Source organism: Bombina bombina, chromosome 11, assembly GCF_027579735.1.
Source record: "Bombina bombina isolate aBomBom1 chromosome 11, aBomBom1.pri, whole genome shotgun sequence".
Classification (NCBI taxonomy): domain Eukaryota; kingdom Metazoa; phylum Chordata; class Amphibia; order Anura; family Bombinatoridae; genus Bombina; species Bombina bombina.
In genome coordinates, this window is record NC_069509.1 from 156924641 (window position 1) to 156939999 (window position 15359).

At 35.3% G+C, this 15359-nt stretch overlaps 1 protein-coding gene across 1 annotated transcript in view; it reads left to right on the top strand.

The window, feature by feature from the left end:
* Positions 1–15359, top strand: part of BAIAP3 (BAI1 associated protein 3) — a 537315-nt gene that overhangs the window by 510073 nt on the left and 11883 nt on the right. The window contains exons 28-32 of the mRNA XM_053695302.1: positions 661–732; positions 4393–4476; positions 4563–4683; positions 7119–7242; positions 11531–11736. Of these exons, the coding sequence (XP_053551277.1) occupies positions 661–732; positions 4393–4476; positions 4563–4683; positions 7119–7242; positions 11531–11736 (607 nt within the window). The remainder of the gene's footprint in view (positions 1–660; positions 733–4392; positions 4477–4562; positions 4684–7118; positions 7243–11530; positions 11737–15359) is intronic.

Genomic DNA, 15359 nt, shown 5'->3' on the forward strand with positions numbered 1-15359 from the left:
ACTTTCCAATTTACTTCTATCAAATGTGTTTCATTCTCTTGATATCCTTTATTAAAGGAGCAACAATGCACTACTGGGAGCTAGCTGAACACCTCAGTAAACAAATGAAATGGGGCATATATGTGCAGCCACAAATCATTATCTAGCACCCAGCCCCTGAGTCTATCTAGGTATGTAGCCACCAATCAGCAAGCACTACCCAGGTGCTGAACAAAAAATGGCTGGCTCCTAAGCTTACACTCCTGCTTTTTCAAATAAAGATACCAAGAGAACGAAGAAAACTTGATAATAGGAGTAAATTAGAAAGTTGCTTAAAATTGCAGGCCCTGCCTGAATCATGAACGGAAAACATTTGAGTTTCATATCCCTTTAAATTTGTATGATCTATCTGATTCACAAAAAAAATTTGGGTTTCATGTCCCTTTAATGTCTACATAATGGCAAAGAAACTGTGAATAATTATGTGTATATAACTGTCCAGTCAACATCAAGGTACATTTTTGTTATTCAATTTACTTTACAAATAAATAATTAAATTTATATAATTTTTTTGTACATCTGAATTGTGTTTGATATTTTATAACTTTTCAGTGATGCTATAGCAAGTTATGAATATGGATTTAACTTGTATTTAGTAATGAATATGCATTTATCTTGCAGGCGCTAGTAGATTTCTTTCATGCAGAGGGACAGGGTTTACCACTGGAAACCTTACGGAATGGAGACTACAGGGTGACTATAAATACTGCTTTTATAACTATTATGAATATTATAGGTGTGTCTATTTTAAAGGGACATTGACATATAAATTGTTCTTTCCTTTAATGTATTCTCAATTATCTATTTGACCTCTGAGTGTATTGCAGTGTTTACAAATAACTCTTTTACCTTTATTTTTTTACTTAAAATAGTTACTTTTGCATTGTGAAATCACCACCTATACTGAAAATGTAAATACTGCAGGATGTGCTATTGAACAGCTATGTAAACACAAGGCAGGAGTAGGAATCAACCTTCCAGTGGAAGAGAGAGAAAGAGCACTTGATTGGTGTTTCTGTACCAGCTTAAAAATACAATGAACTTGTTTCAGCTGTTTGCCTCAGTACATTGCCCTTAAAATCGTCAACTTACTTAAAGGGATAGTGTACGGAAATGTGTTCACCTTAATATGTTCCCAATGACTTGATATACCTGTTGCATATAATTTAATTTATTGGCCATTGCTCCTTTAAGTTTCTTCTTGAAAATAGCTGATTTTGTTTATTGAAACCATTACCCAGTACTTTATTGGCTCTTCCTGTAGGCTTAGCCCATTTGAATAGACATGTTCCTGAGAACAAGGGGTGGTGGTTTCAATGAGCAAAGCCAGGTATTTCAACTACAACAATAAACATAAATGAGCACTTCCCCATACATTAAATACTCAGCAAATGGCATAGAAAATCGCTATAAACACATTAAGAGGAACAGATTTTACACCACAGTGTTTCTTTAAGTTTAGCTAAAAGACAGTTCTTTCTCATATTTTATTGTATAGTTTACCAAGAATTAGATATAGAATAGGCAAAAGATAACGTTGGAGGTTACTCTGAATGTGAAGATACCTACATGTTTAACATAAGGAATATACATGATGGTGACTGTGTACTACAAAGTAATGTTAAAAAAGGATGATTAATCCTTTTTTTTAACTTAGCTCTTAACCCCTTAAGGACCATTGAAGTACCCTGTATGGGGATTTAATTTTTAATCTCTTGCCACCAGCAGGAGACCACGCTATTTCCACGTATTTCGTGGCAGGATACACCCTATTATACCCAAGAAAATACTTAACGACCAGCAACGGTACAGGGTACACCTTGATCATTAAGGGGTTAACCACAAGTGTCTGCATAGTGTAGATCTCTGTATTAAAGGGCATTATAGTGGGTGGGGGGAAATTACATGCTGAAATTTGTTTGAGCATGTCATTTTAGTACTGATGATGTTGCAAATCTGAGTTTAACCCACCTCAAAAAGTTTAAACACATACTTAAAGTACCACTTGGGAGCCACAGAGAACTGCTGGTCCTGAGCAGAAACTGCTTCTGGTCCAATCAGCTTTGACAGTCGCTCAGCTAGGTCCTTTTAGAGGCTAGAATTATGAAACAGACTAAACTGTCTCAATCTGCTTGTATAAAAAGACATCATTTATTACACATATTAAAAACATAAAGAGTGAACATGAAATGAAAAAAACTTAAAATCACAACTTCTCACGGCACCTCCGAGGCGGCTGACGCATTTTGGATGAGTTCCGTATTTATAGACTGAACTCATGAAGGTGTCTGATTGCTTAAATAGAGAGCATGATCGCACCTGTTGGTGTTTAATCACTTAATCTTAAAGAGATTAGTCATGCACTGAATAAACATACATAAAAATATTACATTTTATTCAATTTAATTAAAGCGACAGTCTACTCCAAAATTGTTATTGTTAAAAGAGATAATCCCTTTATTACCCATTCCCCAGTTTTGCATAACCAACATGGTTATATGAATCTACTTTTTGCCTCTGTGATTACCTTGTATCTAAGCCTTTTCTGACAGCCCCCTGATCACATGACTTTTTATTTATTAGCTATTGACTTGCATTTTAGCCAATTAGTGAACACAAAAACACAATGTTATCTATATGGGCCACATGAACTAGCAGTCTCCTTTTGTGAAAAACAAATAAAAAAGCATGTGATAAGAGGCTGTCTGTAGTGGCTTAGAAACAGGCAAAAATTTAGAGGTTTAAATGTTATAAAGTATATTAATATAACAATGTTGGTTGTGCAAAGCTGGGGAATGGTTAGTAAAGTCATTATCTATCTTTTTAAACAATAACAATTTTGGTGTTGACTGTCTCTTTAAATATTATCTGATGAATTTATACATTATTCCCCTATTGCTAGTACCACTGATTTAACCTGTGGCCAATGTCACAAACATCAAAACATTGTAAATGATATAGCCTGTTACAATTTTAAAATCAAGCAGGTTTCATTTATATACACAAGATACACTAAATTCTTAATCATATCCAGTAATTAGCTGTTGCAGCAAATTAATTCAATTAATTCATTTAAAAAAAAAAAAAAAATGTGTACTGCGTTCTGAATAATATGTCAGCTAAATATGTCATGGACATTCAGCAGATGGCCGAAGAGCCTTTAGATTAGGTGGCTCTATAAATTAGCGGGTGACTATGATATTATAAATGGAATATTTGCATATTTTATATCTGTATCGTGTATTTTATAATTATATAAATATAAACTTTGAGGCTGGGCTCTGTAGCAATATATACTACGGGGTGACAATTATGGAGGTTTATGTCACTATAAATGTCTATATAAACTATTATGAAAAAACAAATATTTATGGATTATCTGGTCAGGTGTGCCTCATAATAAATTATATGAAATAAAAAAGGGGAATTGCAGTGAAATATAAGATAACTGTACTATATTGATCTTGAAATAAATAAACATTTTAATTATACATAAAGTCTATATAAAAATAAAAATGGTAAAGCACTGGGGAAATTGAAATACACTGAAAACAAACAAAAGCAAATTTGCTTTGTTCTCTTGGTATTCTTTGTTGAAAGATAAACCTAGGTAGGCTCATGTGCTAATTTCTAAGCCCTTGAAGTCCGCCTCTTATCTGAGTGCAATTTGACAGCTTTTCACAGCTAGACAGCGCTAGTAGACTGTCCCTTTAATTAGTGCTACTGAAACGTGTTCACATAGCTTTGCTACAGAAAATATGTTTGTTATTCATATTGTCAGTGTTGTTGGTGGTTTCTGTGGGCAAATGCATCTATATCAAATAACAAAATAAAGGTAAATTGACCATTTGCAAACCATTAAAGGGACAGTCAAGTCCAAAACAACTTTCATAATTTAAATAGAGCATGTAATTTTAAACAACTTTCCAATTTACTTTTATCACCAATTTTGCTTTGTTCTCTTGGTATTCTTAGTTGAAAGCTAAACCTAGGAGGTTCATTTGCTAATTTCTTAGACCTTGAAGACTGCCTCTAATCTGATTGCATTTTCACCACTAGAGGGCTTTAGTTCATGTGTGTCATATAGATAACACTGTGCTCATGCACGTGGTGTTACCTAGGAGTCAGCACTAATTGGCTAAAATACAAGTCTGTCAAAAGAACTGAAATAAGGGGGCAGTCTGCAGAGGCTTAAATACAAGGTAATCACAGAGGTAAAAAGTATATTAATATAACAGTGTTGGTTATGCAAAACTGGTGAATGGGTAATAAAGGGATTATCTATCTTTTTAAACAACATAAATTCTGGTGTTGACTGTCCCTTTAATAACTGATGCTGTATTTGTCTTGCAGTTTTTGGAGGAAGAATTACGTTTGAATAAATGCTGCACAAGTGAACTCATTGAAAAATATTACCTGGACAATATCAAAGAACAGGTATTTCTTTTTCAGTACATGGTATAATTACTAGCTAATATGTGACAAAGTCTACAAATACACAATGCTGAACCTTTGTTTTACAGAGATCTACTGAACAGAGTAAATATGGAAGAATCAGTGTCAAATGTTACTATGAAACATCAGAGCAAAAGCTTTATGTGGAAGTTCTGCACGCGGCCGACCTCATGGCTCTGGATGCAAATGGTGAGGAAGTATGATTTGTAAAACAGTCATCTTTCAATTTGTCAGGAATGCAAAGGATATTAAAGCTATAGTAAAATCTGCAAATAGATCATCTGTGTTTTGTTTTTTTTCTTACTAAAATATTCTGTTAGTAAAATATATAGAAACATAGAAAAAATAGATATAAGCCAGCATTCCACCCAGTTCACAATTTGTGAGTCTAGACCAAGGAGATACAGTTTGTGAATTAGTTTATTGTGTGGGACGGTGTCAAATGCTTTGCTGAAATCTAGATATGCTACATCAACTGCTCCACCCTGGTCTAATACTTTTGTTACATAATCAAAAAAGTCGATTAGATTAGTCTGACATGATCTCCCTGAAGTAAAACCATGCTTATTTTGGTCCTCTAAATTGTTTGTTTTTAACTCATAATTCTTTCTTTTAAGAGGCTTTCCATTAATTTCCCTACTACTGAAGCTAAACTAACTGGCCTGTAGTTACCAGATTCTTCCCTACTGCCCTTTTTATGAAGAGGTATTACATTTTTTATTCTCCAGTCATCTGGGACAGCTCCTGTTAAAAGTGACTGATTAAACAGATCAGTTAATGGGACAGTTAGCACTGATCGAAGTTCTTTTAAAACCCTTGGATGAATATTATCAGGACCCACTACCTTTTAAACATTTATTTTTGATAATGCTCATAAAACCTCATCCTCTGTAAAAAGATTACTGTTAAGCTTGTTTCTATTTTTTGTAGTATCCCTTAATGTAAACATTCTATCATCACAATCTTTTGTGAAAACAGAACAGAAGTAATCATTGAGACAGTCTGCAATCTGCTTATCTCCTTCTATTATTCTACCATCAACTGACTTCAATTTTACTATTCCTATTGGATCTTGAATGTGAATGATGATTTATAGAGCAGATTACTGGCAGGGATCCTTACAGGTCCAATTGTCATGTTTTAGGAAATTTACTTCAAAATTATTTTTCATTAACTGTGGTTTAAACTTCTTATTTGTTACAGAGCTTAAACTGTTTTATAGACAGAAGTGTTGCTTTTACTTAAAGGGGCACTAAACCCAATTTTTTTCTTTCATGACTCAGATAGAGCGTGAAATTTTAAGCAACTTTATAATTTACTCCTATTATGAATTGTCTTCATTCTCTTGCATCTTTATTTAAAAAGCAGGAATGTAAAGCTTAGGAGCCGTCCCATTTTTCATTCAGAACTGGGTTACGTTTGCTTATTGGTGGCTAAATGTAGCCACCAATAAGCAAGCACTATCCAGGGGGCTGAACCTAAAATGGTCCGGCTTCTATGCTTAACATTCCTGCTTTTTAAATAAAGATAGCAAGAGAACTAAGAAAAATTGATAATATGAGAAATACAAAGTTGCTTAAAATTGCACGCTCTATCTGAGTCATGAAAGAAAAATATTGAGTTTAGTGCCCCTTTGAAGGGATATGAAACTCAAAAAAATTTTGTGATTCAGACAGAGCGTGCAATTTAAAAAAAGATTCCAATTAACTTCTATTTTAAAATGTGCTTTGTTCCCATGGTATTCTTTGTTGAAGGCATACCTAGGTAGGTGGCTAGAGTATTACATGGCAGGAAATAGTGCTGCTATCTAGCGTTCTTGCAAAGGGATAACATTATTTCAAAACTGAAATAACGAGTTTACGTCGATACCAAAAGATACCAAAAGAATAAAGGCAATTTGATAATAGAAGTAAATTAAAAAGCTATAAAAATTGGTATTCTCTGTCTGAATCATGAAAGAAACATTTTGGGTCTATGTCCCTTTAATAAATATGTCCAGGAATGGACGTTAAAGACCTCTTGTGCTCTGTTGCATGCTCACTAGCGAGGACAAAAACAACAAAATCTGTAACCTAGGTTTTCAAAATTATGGAAATTTCCCAAACCAGCTATTTGATTTGCAGAGTTGGCAGATTACAGAATTTGCTTATTAAACTCTCTAGGAAACATCAGACAAACCACAATGTTTATACAAAAGCAATTAGCATCTAGCGCCCAGCAGTGCATTGCTGCCCCCTGAGCCTATCTAGGTATGCTTTTAACAAAGGATACCAAAAGAACATAGTACATTGATATTTACTATGCAGTTTAAGAGACCTTTTAATTTACTTCTATCTGAGCTTGGCTAATTAGTAAATGTATTCCTTGAGAATTATAACTAATCATTTGGTTAACCTGAGTTATTAAAACATGCTCTGTTTTGTTGGGGCATTTTATTTTTAAACAAATGTATTTCTTTTACTATGTGTTTAACACTTAGTCAAAGTTGCACTGCTGTCCCACATATTGCCAGTGATTGGAGAATATGCATCTATGTCAGATTCTCATTGGCTCATCAGCTGTATCCTAGAATGTCCCTTTTTATCTCACACCGAATTTATAGACTGTAACCCTTTTTCTTTCAGGTCTCAGTGACCCTTTTGTCATCATTGAACTATGTCCTCATCATGTTTTTCCATTTGTAAAAGGTCAAAGGACACAAGTAAAAGCCAAAACGCTGCACCCAGTATATGATGAGCTGTTTTACTTGTAAGTACCAAGGGCTCCAAATTTGCCAACTGCTTTATTTTACCAAAATAAAAAATCTGAGAGCAGCATGACATCCTCACAATTAGGCTTCCCACCTCAGCCATGTTTTCCTGGACACTTATGAGTTACACATGCTGCAGGGTGTGCAGGGAGGAACATGTATTGTGTTTCTGACCAGCACTATTCATATTCCTCCCTGCACACCCTGCAGCATGTGTAACTTATAAGTGTTCTGTATTTTAAGGGACGGGTGGCAACCTTACTCACAATGTACTCCACATGTTTAACGTTAAAGGGGGCTCAAATCATTTTTCTGTGCATTTAAAAGAGAGCATTGTAAAATGTAATTTAAAAAAAATAAATCCTGATGAAACTAAACACTTTTGGCTAGATTACCAGTGGAGCGCTCATTTATCGTGCAAATGTCCTCCAATTGCCCGCAAAATAAATTGTGCAGTGCCTTTTATAAAATAAAAAATATTTGGCATCTTTTTTTAAAAAAAAAACTGCACTAAGCAGCTTTTAGGGGCTAAAGTTGGCAGGTGTGGGGTGTTAGAAAAACTAAAATACGACTAAAACTAAAATAGCATTTTAGTCAAGACTATGACTAAAACTAAACAAGGGGGGGGGGTGTCCGAACCACGATCTTGCATGGTCGCACTTTCCCTGAGCTCCTGCTGAGAACTCTACAATCCGCCGATTACAAGAGAGATCCCACAGTGCAATTACATAATATGCTATCTGCGAGGATATACTGCCTTGCAGAACTATATCCTTTGGAAGATTACGCTGTATTTTTGAAGATTGAGCCCGACATCGGACGATAGAGGCCTAGAGCGGTGGCTCACACATAGGCAGCGCCACCCCCCTCTAGTAATCAAGGGTTTCTGTCTACATTGGACAAAGCATCGCCTCTGTACCGACATCCCTATACTCAAATATTAGAGCTGCCAGTCTGCATCCAACAAGGAATTGTCCAACATACTGTATACCCCTGAAAAGAAAGATCTCAATATAAAATGGCTGCCGTAAAGAATATGGAAACACCAGCTTATATTAACATACAATTTGCGAATCTTGAGAGGCTTATGGAAGCATTGTTGGAAAGAGCTCCATACGACTGGCTGTTGCACAAGATGTGCGCGTGCACCACTCCACAAACAACCGCTGAGATAGATTTGGACCGCAACACGCAGGAAGACGACAAAACAATTGTGAGTACGCTAACAAAAATCAGCACATATTAGAGTCCCGCATGATCTACCAAATCTACTTCCCGGACCCGGGAACTGCATCGCATCAAGAGACTCTTGCTAAACTTTCCCATCCTACCCGACAAACAAGTCGACCCTTTTACAACACATTTATTGGGAAAACCCTATCAAGAGATTTCACCACATATGGTGCCTAACATCATACAATGTCAAATTTTACAGGGAGACAAGATCTATAGGAACATTCTTCCTTATCTCAAGTTTTTTGTAATTGTTCTATAGGGTCCCCTTTCATCAACCATCAAACTTAACAACCAGATTCATAATGGTTTAGAATTGAAAAACTGTACGCGAGCACTGTATATGTATATGTCTATTATATGGGTTGTTTTATGCAACATATATTCATGTACTCATGTGATGTATACCATATAGATTTCAATTTTGTTGTGAAACCTCATTTATTTCAATAAAGCCCTTTTGAAAATAAAAAAAAATAAAAATAATAAATAAATAAATAAATAATTTTAAGATAAAGACATGTTATATACCACAACAGTTAAATCTGTATTGCATGTTCAAACCTTAATACCAAAAGTAAAAACAGGTTAATAAACCTTTACTCCAGGAGTATATAATGAGTTTGGAAGTTCTAGAGCAGTGTTATATATTCAGCTAATATGTGCAATGGCTTTACAGCCAATACAGTTTACAGGGTTTTTTTTTTATATATTTTAAAGTTGCACTTCTGTTTGGTTATGAAACTTGGTTTTATTTAACCTTTTAAAGCCGTTATGCCGTTCCATTCCGTCATAATTAGACTGGGCTTTAAAGCCGTTATGACGGAATGGAACGTCATAACTAACGGCTGTCCTGAAGCCTTCTGTGCTTCAGGGATTTAATCGCGGTCTGGAGGGCGTTCCTAGGATTGTAGGGACGCCCCCCAGATGCGATCCAATAATTGAAATCTCGCGATCGTATGCACGATCGCGTAGTTTCAATTTGTCTACATCGGAACAGTTGTTCCGATGTAGGCACTTTAACCCTGTCACGAAAGGGTTAATTTTAAGTTTAATAAAGACGTTATATATCACAACGGCTAAATCTGTGTCTGTATTGCATGTTTACCATAAACAATAACAGGTGTTATCTTTACTCCTAGAGTATATAATGAGTTTGGAAATTATAGAGAAATGCTTAAATAATACATTACACTTAAATAAACCCCTTAGATTTTTGTCGACAAAAATCTACTGCAGATTTAGTCAACTAAAATAATTCAGATGACTAAAATACGACTAAAACTAAAATGGCATTTTAGTCATAAGACTAAAACTAAGACTAAATCGAAATTTGCCGTCAAAATTAACACTGATGCTCATATAGATATATTTTTATGTGTTAATATGTATATACACATATAAACACATACATATAGATGTACATATTCATATACATTTATATTTGCTGCCCATCGCTGTGTGACTTACCCCTTTTGCTGTGCTACATACTCCCATTGGAGCCTATGGAAGTGCGCTCTCATCAGATTTAATTTACTCTTTAAATTGAAACAGCTGATTTTGCTCATTGAAACCACAATCCATAGCAAAAATGTCAGTACTGAAGTATTTGCCTTTGTGTATAGAGTTAGAGAGATGAGATAAGGAGGTATGCTCTCCCTGCAGACTCATCCCATTTGTATGGGCATTTTCTTTTAAGACCAATGGGCTATGGTTTCAATGAGCGAAATCAATTATTTCAAATAGAAACATAAACCAAAGGGAGCAATTACTTATACATTTTATAATCTGCAGCTGATATAAAAAGTAATATGGAGCATTATAAGGAAACACATTTTACTGTACTGTGTCCTTTTCATTTTTATTCAGACAAATAATATTTTCTAAATAGCATTCTTTCATGTGCATGATGGTAATTATTCAGTTTTAGTGCCCAATGCCCATTTAAATGTGTGTGCATCATAGGGTCATTATAGTCAACAAATTACAATCTCTAATTCATAAAAGCATGCAATTTTAAGATAATTAATCCAGTACCTCTGTGTGTTTAACCTCCACAAATAGGGTTAAACACATAGTATAAGAATGGCTTAGGACCTGCAGATCAGTTTAGCTCAAGACCAGCAGTGCCGTGTGGGTCTTGAGCAGTAGAGATGTGCATTCGGTTCATCACAAAAGCAAATTTATGACAAATATTTGATAATGATTTTGTTTTAACAAATGAATATCCGAATGAATGCACAAATTTAAAGAATAATGAATATATACTAAGAAATTCATTATTATATATTCATTATCCTTAAAATTTGGTTTAATACTTATCTATAGCGCGCTGGTGATGCGCTAAACTGAGAAGGTCCTTTAGCGAAATCTCTGGGATTTGCCGCACTAATAGGAGGACTCTGGACTCTGTTACGAAGGACTCGGATTAGCGCTGCTCCCCAGCTCACTATAGGTCAGTATTAGTCCTATAGGAGACCCTGTGCAACCTGCAGCAAGAAAACATTTACAGTTTTTTTATTCTGAAAAAAAATAATTTTTCAGAATATTCCTTCCAAATGTTTAGTCCAAAACAAATTCTTCTGTGCTGCACATGTCTGCTCAGCAGTACTTTGTGGGGGTTAAACACATGGTGGTGCAGGGTCGCTACTCTAACGAATTAGAGGATGTAATTTTTAGACTATAATGGCCCTTTAAACTCAAATTGCTTAACTAGACAGCAAAAAAAAACATGCAATTTTAAACAATTTTCCAATTTCCTTCTAATTTGCGTCATTCTCTTGTTATCCTTTGTTGAAAAGAATATCTAATTAAGCTCAGTAGCTGCTGATTGGTGGCTGCACATAGATGCCTCGGTGATTGGCTCACCTATGTGCGTTGCTATTTCTTCAACAAAGGATATCTAAAGAATAAGGCAAATTAGATAATAGAAGTACATTGGAATGTTGTTTAAAATTGTATCTATCTGAATCATAAAAGAATTCCCTTTAAGATCATTGTGATTTTTTTTTATAAATATGCCTTATCCAGTGTACACAATATTTTCCATTGCAGCTCGGTGTCTTCTGAACAGTGCCGGAGAAAATCTGCCTGCATTCAGTTTACAGTTATGGATCATGACTGGCTCTCTACCAATGATTTTGCAGGGGAGGCTATATTGCCTATGAACATCATTTATGGACTGAACAGACCCCACATAACAGGAGGGGTGAAGAATGTACAGCCAACAGTATTAAAACTGACAAGACCCAAAGGCAACGGTAATATTTTAGTGTTCATTTTAATGTATGTCACTTTGTATTTCATAGAACCTGTCTTCAAATAAAAAGCGGTCAGTAGACATTAAAGGACCAGTCAACACAGTAGATTTGCATAATCAACAAATGCAAGATAACAAGACAATGCAATAGCACTTAGTCTGAACTTCAAATGAGTAGTAGATTTTTTTTTGACAATTTTAAAAGTTATGTCTTTTTCCACTCCCCCTGTACCATGTGACAGCCATCAGCCAATCACAAATGCATACACGTACCATGTGACAGCCATCAGCCAATCACAAATGCACACACGCTTGTTCTGTGAATTCTTGCACATGCTCAGTAGGAGCTGGTGACTCAGAAAGTGTAACTATAAAAAGACTGTGCACATTTTGTTAATGGAAGTAAATTGGAAAGTTGTTTAAAATTGCTGCTCTATCTGAATCATGACAGTTTAATTTTGACTTGAGGACACTAAAAAAATCTGTCATCCTTATACATATTTTTTTTATTTTGTTAACCTATAAAAGTTCTTAAAACTTAAACTAATACAGCAGTATCAGCTATGCACTTCACCCTAATGTAGGAAGTATACAACGTGTACCTATCAGTTAATGAGCTTTTGTTATAATTTTAGGAATACCACATATGTCTAGATTTCCAAGTAATATATAGCAAATTTACGCTAAATACTATAAAAAGGAATTATTGGTTTTAACTTTCTATGGTTGGATTGCAAATTTAATAGCGGTCACCCAATCCAAAACCGCTACACAAAAGTATATATTTGTAGAAACTAGACACACCATGGTATTTACCTAGAGGCATTTTGACACTTTAATTTAACAATTTTAGCGCTTAACTTAAAGGGACAGTCTAGTCAAAATTAAACTTTCATGATTCAGGGCATGCAATTTAAAAAAAACCTTTCCAATTTACTTTTATAATCAAATTTGCTTTGTTCTCTTGGCATTCTTTGTTGAAAGCTAAACCTAGGTAGGCTCATATGCTACTTTTTAACCTATTGAAGACTGCCTCTTATCTCAGTGCATTTGCCAGTTTTTTTACAACTAGACAGCACTTGTTCACATGTGCTATATAGATAACAATGTGCTCACTCCCGTGGAGTTATTTATGAGTCAGCACTGTCTAAAATGCAAGTCTGTCAAAAGAACTGAGATAAAGGGGCAGTCTGCAGAGGCTTAGATACAAGGTAATCATGGAGGTAAAAAGTTGGTTATGCAATACTGGAGAATGGGTAATAAAGGGATTATCTTTTTAAACAATAAACATTCTCAAGTAGACTGTCCCTTTGAAAATGAAAAAAATATACTTCATTAAAAGAAACTTTGTTTACAAACAATGGCTTGTCATTTATGACATCTGATAACTGTGCCTGGCTGTCACAGTGGTCAATGACGATGATGCATTTTATTGGGCATCCAGTGATATCTCACTGAGCCTGATACCAGCATGCATTGCAGCATGCCTGTATCTAGTCTCCATAAAAGAATACAATCACTTCTGAGACATGCAGAAACATGACATACTAACTGCTGTCAGCTAGACCTGTGCTTTGAGAGCCCTGGAATTCCTGGACCATAAGAGCTTAAGAATGGCACCTATACAGAGTGCAGTGGTCATCGTAAAGAGGTTAATATTTTTTTTCAGAGCAAAAAAATTTTTGGGGCATGATTAAAGCCTGCACTTTCATATGGATGACCATTCTCTTTTGACAACAGTGTCCCTTTAATATACTAAATAAATGTATTCCTTTTAACCTAAAGTACTACACAGTACAGTTTCTGAACAGAATGTTGGGAGATTTAATGTGTTTTTTTTAGTTGCATTATTTATTAAGTAAACAGATATACTCAAGGGATCAGGATTAGGGAAAGTGTTTCCATTTTTGGCGATGATATGAAATTATCTTGAATCTTCCACATCTTCCTAGAAGTTTAATCCATTTGGACCAAGGATAAGCATTCTATGAGCCTACTTCCTCTTCCAAATCAAAGTAAGGGTACGGCCTCAATCCAGATTATTTTCTGGTAGGGGGCAGTTTATGCCTTTTTTTAGAAGGACTAGTGCAGTCTGTCCAAGATCTCTGGGTTCTAAACATAGTTTCCAAGGATTACTGAATAGGTTTAAAATCAAGGTCTTTTCAAGGAAGTTGTCTTCTGTCTCGTGTTCCAAAAGACTTTCCAAATTTTTCCTAAACCATCTCCAGTTTCTTTGATTTGCCTTTCAGAACAATTGTTTTTCCGTTTGTGGCTCTTCTGTTTGTTCTATCTTCAGCTCCTAGGAAATCTCTTGTCTGATCTTGTTCCGGGGGGGATAGTTTTCCAAACTATTTTTCTGGGGAAGTCCCTTATTCGCACAACTTGGAAAATAATGTCTGCAGACACCATTCTCTGGGATTGGGGTTCAGCCTGGGAGTCCAGGAGAACACAGGGAGCTTAGTTTCCTCAGGGGGCAAGGTTACCAATCATCATCTTGGTCCCTTCAGAGCTGTCCTCTTCTGAAAGTTGGAACTTAAATGATTTTTCATTCAGACAATGTTACAGCTGTAGTTTATATCCATCAAGGGGGACTTTCAGTTCCTTAGCAATAATTTAGGAAGTCTTAAGGTTTTTTGACACAGAAACATTTTATATATTTTGCATCCCAGGAAGGAAATCTGGGAAGCAGATTTCCTTAGTAGGTAATCCCTTCCACAGGAATGCTTTTCTCTTCAAGTAGTTTTCTACTAGATCTAACAGAGATAGACCTGATGACTTTTGTTTCCAAGAGTCATAGTTCAAATTGAATAGAGCATTTTTCATTAATCTGACTGGTCCAGTTAAGCCCCCCAGAACTTGGTTTGTGAATTTGATTCAGATGTCAAGCTTTCTCCAATCATCAAGATCTCATTTCTCATCTTGAAGGATTAGAGATTAGAGATTGTATACCTATTTTTTATAGCACTGAGGTTTAATTGATACTGTATTGAACACCTTATTTCAGGCAATAAAGTAAAATTTATCAAATGGTTTTGAAAGTTCTTTCTTTCCTGCTTTTGAAAACCAGGGTTTTAGTTGTCATTCTTTTAGAAATACAATAATTTTTCTAATTGCCAGTTGGTACGGATAAGGACTTATCTGCTAACGCTTTAAAATATCATATTTCGGCTACCTTTCTAATTACAAAGGTTTCTAGACAATCCTTTGTTTACCCCTTGGTCCACGTAGAGGTCAGAGGGCTACATCAGTTTCTTTAGCTTTTTGGCTAAATCTCTTGATTACCAAGCTTTACTTGGAGGTGGGATAGTCTTTTTCAAAATACATTATTGCCCTTTTCCTAGATCAGTTTCATTTTGGTTTTTCAAGAATGAGGATTATATTAAATAATTTTGCAAGGCAGCAACCTATTTTCTCTAAATTCTACCACTTTGATTTGTTTAATAGAAAAGACCTTCAGGCAGAAGGGTCTGGTTATTAGGTGCCTGCCTTAAAAAAATGTCCCGCACAATTACTCGTAGACTCTACAGCTTGGGTATTAGTTCCCAGGAGTAATGGCTTGTGGACTCTAACCACCTTATGAAAGAAAACAAAATGTATGCTTACCTGCTAAATTCATTTCTTTCA